Below are 6,393 nucleotides of genomic sequence, written 5' to 3'. Positions count from 1 at the left end.
GGCCATTTCTCTTCTCTCTTTTGCAGCTTCTGTAGTGCTGGAGATTGAGCAGATGATCGGCCTTGCAGCAAGAATGTTTGCCTGATATGTTTCAAAGAGGGCTTACTCTCATCTGCTACATTTGGTTGACTTTCTTTCTAGTATTTAGCAATAGTCTTTTTAACAAATGCTAGAAAAAGGAAAATCCCCACATTTAAGAGCCGAAGGGAACATAACAACTGTTATGTATCCATTATTCATAGAATCAGAATATACTGAGTTGGAAGGGAACCAAGAATCATGGAGTCCAACTCATGGCCCTGCACAGGACCATCCCCAAGAGTCACAGTATGTGCCTGAAAGCACTGTTCAAACATTTCTTGAACTCTGTCAAGCTTGACGCTGTGACCACTTCCTTGGGGAGCCTGTTCCAGTGCCCAGCCACCCTCTGGGTGAAGAATCTTTTCCTAATATCCAACCTAAGCCTTCCCTGACACACTTTCATGCCACTCTCATGGATCCTATTACTTGTCACCAAAGAGAAGGGATCAGGTCCTGCCCCTTCACTTCACCTTGTAAGGAAGCTGTAGTATACTATGAGGTCTTCCCTAAGTTTCCTCTTTTCTAGGCTGAACAAACCAAGTGACCTCAGCTGCTCCTCCTAAGTCTTGCCCTTGAAGTCATTCACCATCTTGGTCACCCTCCTCTGGACACTGTAATAATTCTGATGTCCTTATATTGAGGCACTCAAAGCTGCACACAGTACTCAAGATGAGGCCAGAGCAGAGTGGGAGAATCCCCTCCCTCGATGGGCTGGCAATGCTGTGCCTGATGCACACCCAGGATACAGCTGGTCGTCCTGGCTGCCAGGGAACACTGATACGAGTCACACTGCTGACATATTCAACTCACCATCGACCTTTTCTGTGGTGCTGCTCTTCAGTGGAACCTGACAGACCTTCTTGGATGGGTCATCCTTCTTGCCCTTCTTGAAAACCAGGACAATGTTTACCAGCTTCCAGTAGACTGGGGCATCTCCAGATTCATGCTAGTGCTCCCCAAGGGCTCCTCTCATTAGGAGGCACTCATTAGAGTGGGGGCAGCTGCTGTCACTCTGGGCTCTGGCTCATGCTGAGTCAGCTGCTCTTGTGCAAGCTGCCAGCTCCATGTGGGCCTCAATGCTCTCCTGGGGTTCCCCTGCCTCTGGGAACTTGCCCTGTTCTCTATGATCCCCTGCTCCACTGTGAGCTGTGCTTGCACCAGAGCCATTTGTCTTAGTGAATGACAGTTGAATTCCAAGGATAAAAGTTGTCCTTACATATGCCACCCACTACTTAGCATCAGACCAAGGCCTAAGATTCTGGTAGGAAGAGATTGCAATGCCTGCAGGATAGACTTTTTCCTGGGACAAGTCTTTGACTCTTTCCTTAGTGTTTGTTCAGCCATAATACCTAAACTACTCTTCAAAGCTGGTTTGCACCCTACTGGGTGTTGCAAGTTGCATGGTGATACATAAATAATAATACTTTGTCTGTTCCATGCAGCCCTCCAGATGCTTTAATCTAGTTTTTTAGACTGTTTCATCCAGTTCCAGGCACAGGCTTCCTACTGTACCTTCATTTTGCTTTATGGGAATTTCTGCTGCTTCTTCCTTCCTTGTATCTCACTGTTGGGGTCTTTTCAGTCTACAAGCTCTACATCTCATCTCTCCTTGACTTTAGCATATAGAAGAGTGATGAGGTGTTAGGAGCAGATCTTTAGGTTTGCCCTCCCTGGTCCTCAGAGACTTGAGTAGATTAGGAGCTGATGACATCTGTTGGAGAAGGAAGGAGCTATGTCTTGCCAAAGAAATGTGGTCTTTGGAGGGCCATGACTGAATGCAGCTGTGATGTAGGTGGTGTGAAGAGGGTGGGGAGGAACTGGTGTGGCATGGCTGCTGAGCTTGTGATGGGGCCTGCATCATCTCAGACTCAGCACGTACTCAACACTGGGTTGGCCACAGACAGGCATAAATAGTTCCCTAGCTCCTTCCATGGGGAGCCCTTGCTCCTAGGGGGTCTGAGTTGTCAGGAAGCCCAGTATCCTAGTTCTACTTGGTCTGTCCTCTCTGGCTGTTTTCCCAGCTGCTGTCCTCTCCACTGGAGGAGGTGATTTCATGTGAGTCATCCTCTTCGGGAAAGAACCCTTTGGGTTCTTCCCTCCATGGTGTGAGCAGATGGGAGGGAAGGTATCCATAGCTATTTTATTTTCAAGGTCTCAGCTGGGGGCAGGAAGATTGGAAAATGCAGACTTAAATTTATAGTTTAGGGTGTCACTTATGAATAGGAGTCGGAGAGATGCGTGCAGGAAATATTCTCACAAACTTTAAACTTTAAAGCTAAACAGTTTTCCTCTGCACAGGATGGTTTGCTGGGACACAGGAGGTCCAAGTTCTATTTGTGTCTCCTGTCACCAGCTTCCTATGACCTTGGACTAGCTGCCTAACCTCTCTATGTGCCTCCATTTCCTTCTCTGTAAAATGGGGATGATCACATTTACCTGCCATCACACCCATGCAGACATACTTGCCACTTATTTCATAGCATAAAAATATAGGAAGGGCCATACTGGATCAAACTGAAGACCTGACCTATCCAATAACCTTTTTCCAGCAACACAGGGAAAAAGGAAAGATGGAGCTTGTGTTTTGCTGTCACAGGCACTCTGCTGATCTTTCACAAAATAAAACGTGTGTGGGAAACTCGAGGTATGCACGTAGGGAGGAGAAATATATTTCCAAGACAGCCCTGGATGTTATAGGGTCAGTAAAGGCCAGCAGCAGCGCTGGCAGGGCAGACTCCCGAAGAAGCATCCTTAGCCAGTGCTGCCCCTTCCCGGCTTCCCTGCTCTCAGCGCTCAGTGCTGCTGGTTGGGGACCCGTGCTGGTCCAGGCCAGGCGCCGCACAGGGCGGTCTGCCCCGCCGCTTCCCCTCCTCCCGGAAGGCGGGGAGAGGAGTCCCGGGTCTCCGGGGCACGCACGGCGCTTTTGGGCGCTCTGAGCATCGTGCCCGGCAGCCGGAGAACGACTGTATGGCCCCGGCCCAGCAGCCGGTGACGGGACGCGGCGCTGCCGGGGGCTTCCTGCGGAGCCGGAGAGGGGCCCTGCGGGATTGGGACCCCACTGCTCAGCGTCTGGTCTGGGAATCGCAAGTGCGTTGCGCGCCCTCCACGGGGGGACCCGGCGACGTGCGGGCGGCGATTCCCGCTGCCTTCCTCGGCAGTACTGCTCCGGCGGGAGGGCACGGCCGGGATCCGTGGGGGCTGGGAGCGGCCAGGAGAGGGAGACCCGCGGGGGAGCGACCCCGTACCCGCCGACGGGCGGGCGTGCAAGCGGGCAGAGGACGCATCCCGCGGAGGGCGTGCTCCCGGCGGAGGATGTGGGCGGAGGGGGCGGAGGGGTGCTCGGCGAGGGGTGGAGAAGTTATAAATCAGCGGGGCTGGAGCTGGCGAGTAATTCGTGCCCGCGGGAGGTGAAGCTGGCAGGGCGGCCCGCAGCGGACGCTCCCTTTCCGTAGGTCGGGTCGGGGCAGGGCGGGCGGCTAGGGCTCGGGGGCTACTGGATGCGGATTCCGCGCCGCGCTGCGCCGTTATCTCCACCACCGCGGGAAGCGCCCGGGACCGACGAGAGCCCGTCGGAGGCCAGCCGGCACATCTGCCCCTGCCTCGCCGCCGTCGGCAGGGATAAAAACCTGCGCTCCCGCGGGCAGGACCATGCCCCGCCAGCTGTTCTCAGGGATCGTGCTGCTGGGAGCCGCCCTCCTGCTCTCAGGTAAGGGTCTGCCGGGACCCGCTGCCCCAGTCAGCCCCCATTGTATGCCGAGCTCTCCGAGACGGGCTCCCAGCGATGTGCCTCCTTGGCGGAGCCTCCTGCGCCTCTGTCTGGCCCCGCTGCGCCCCGCTTGTCGGCTGGAACCGGGGGGCACCTGCCTCTCCTCCGTCCCTCTCCTGTGGGCAGGGCCGGGGAAGCGATCTCCGCATTTCAGGGAGCGAAACGCCGCATCCCGAGCGGTTGTTATCCTCCAGATTCCTGTGGCGTGCCCCCAGAGCAGAGCCCCGGGGGTCCGGCGGTGCGGAGCCTCGGTGCCTCTTCTCCTCCGGGCAAGGCGGCGGTGGTGGAGAGGAAAGCCTCTCCCGGGCGCGGGGGACAGCCGTACATGACCGGGAGATGTCCGAACCGCTGCATCACGGAAAGAAAGCATGTCTTGGCTGCAGAGCAGGCTTTTTTCCCCCGCACTTTGTTTCGAAGTATCCCAGTTCTGCCCGTGAAGCGGAAAAGGTGCCCGTTTTCTTCGCAAAATTCCAGGTCCTGCTGCCGCCCGCCGGACAGGTCGGCAGAGCATCGCTGAGGTTGCCTGAGGGGTTGGCCACGGGATACCTGGCGTTGGTCTTTCTGGAGAGTGCGATGGAGCTGCTTTCCGGCGCCTGCATCCCGCAATGCTGTGTGTGCCAGGATGGATCAGTGCAGATTTGCTGTTCTTAATTGAGTTTTATTTTACTTTGAGTGAGGAGCCGGCCCCAATGGGACGGTGCGCCGTGGTGGGCAGTTCGTCCCAGCGTTGCGTGGCTGGTCATCTGGGAGTAGGGGTGCGTGGGGGCCTGTGGGGGTGCCCCGCAGAGCAGATCGGCGGGCTCCCGCGGGGCACGGCACACGGCATAAAGAGGCTGGCTGCTCGCGGGACAGCCGTCGAGGCAGGCGTTCCCGCGGTTAGCAGTGCGTTCGCCCGACCCGCCACGCTGTCCCGCACAAGTGGCTGGGGGCTCGGACTGCTCCGCACCGCTGAGCCCGCGGGAGCGGTCCCGGCGCGGGCGGTACCCGTGCTGCCCGCCGGCGGCAGCCGTCTCCCGAGGCTGCCCGGGAGGAGAGCTAGCGGGGCCGCTCCGACGAGACGTTTTCCTGCTCGGGAAGTGCTGATTCATCAACTTTGATACAGATATATAGGTATTCTTCTTTTATTTTTTTTCTTTCTTTTCCCCAGGAAAGTGCTAATTTCCCCACATTATTTGTCTCCGCCAAGGAGGTTCTTATACCCAGGATGAAATAGGCACAGGCATGGGACACCCACCCTGGATACAGGAAATGTGGGTTCAGATCCTTGCCAGGCTTCCTTCACAGCTTGAGTTTGAACTTCGGCGTCCTGCTCCCACATGGGCTCCTGCAGTGACCAGCTATGCTGGGGACTGGCTTCCTCTTTCCTGTTGGAAAGGTTTTCCATTGTGCAGATCATGGCAAAAACCACTGCCCAGGGAGAAGGTGGACACTATGAGCCAGGGGCTGTAAGAGACCCTGGTTCGCATTGCTGTTCCAGGGACTGTCAGGGATGTGTGAACCTTCAACTAGTTCCAGTGGGAAAAGCTTGACTTGCTTAAGGGACAACCTGGTGCTCTGGGTGCTGGGGATGTACATCCCAGGGTTGGCTCAGGTGCTGTAGGCACTGGAAAGATGCTTCTCTGTAGTTTATCTGAGTGCCCTTAAGCTCTTTAGCTGGAAATTCATATGCCTCCAATGTACAAGAGATTGTGCCTAAAATCAGAATTTAGGCTTTTTCAAACTCATTGATTTTTTTTTCTTTTAAAGAAAACCGTTCTTGTGCAGCTTTGTTTGGACATCCCAGATAGGTTGATTATGCTTCTTCTGGATCACTGGCAAAACTCTCCATATTTGCATTTGCACAGAGAGTTTCAAAGTTGTTGGTGAAGTGGTGGAATGTTTTGTATCATACATCTCTCTATGCTTTTCTTCCCATTTAATCCTCCTTCACTGCCTTTTTACCTACAATTCTTACTCAGGCTGTCCAGCGCTTCCCATTTGCAGTGTTTTTAATGAAACTCTATTCATCAACTCGAAGGTAAATAGACTCTATTATCAGTGAACAGCACTATATGAATCACAGTTATTTCGCTGGGAACTAGAACATCAAAATCCCCAGTGGACTTTTCAATTTCATGGTCAGTTGGAAAAAATGAAGGAAGAAATTCCAGGTCAAATCTAATCAGTGCTGAGGGTAGTTTCTTGCAGTAACTAACCTGACTTCTCTGAAAGCACTGTTCAGATGCAAGTTCGTAAGTTAAGGTTTCAGTTTGATTTGAGTACTTGCTGAAACAACTATACAGAGTGGTCTAATTAGGGATTAGGGCTGAAGATGTTAATGAAGTCCAGAAAATCTGGCTTTCTTACTTCTTCTGGACCTTTGTGGAAACTGGGCTCCCCCAAAAATTCCAAACTAAATTCACATAATGCAGAAGAGTTAAACATTACTATATAACACAGATGTTTAAAAAAATGTATACATGGGGTGAAAGTATCAAACTTTCTGACATTGCTAAAGAAAATCACACCATTTACTGATGTTTTACTAAGCAGGTGTTTTGCTCGTA

The 6,393-nt window shown here is 53.3% G+C and overlaps 1 protein-coding gene across 1 annotated transcript in view; it reads left to right on the top strand.

Annotated features, from left to right (window-relative positions):
* The first annotated feature begins 3,437 nt into the window (after positions 1–3,437).
* The window catches only part of FLT1 (fms related tyrosine kinase 1), a 111,458-nt gene continuing 108,502 nt past the window's right edge, over positions 3,438–6,393 (top strand). Inside the window, exon 1 of the mRNA XM_017818555.1 lies at positions 3,438–3,787. Within this exon, the coding sequence (XP_017674044.1) occupies positions 3,730–3,787 (58 nt within the window). The 5' untranslated portion in view covers positions 3,438–3,729. The remainder of the gene's footprint in view (positions 3,788–6,393) is intronic.

Source organism: Lepidothrix coronata, unplaced genomic scaffold, assembly GCF_001604755.1.
Source record: "Lepidothrix coronata isolate B3197 unplaced genomic scaffold, Lepidothrix_coronata-1.0 Scaffold69, whole genome shotgun sequence".
Classification (NCBI taxonomy): Eukaryota; Metazoa; Chordata; class Aves; order Passeriformes; family Pipridae; genus Lepidothrix; species Lepidothrix coronata.
The sequence above is the reverse complement of the archived record's forward strand: the minus strand, read 5'-3'. Positions and strand labels throughout refer to the sequence as shown.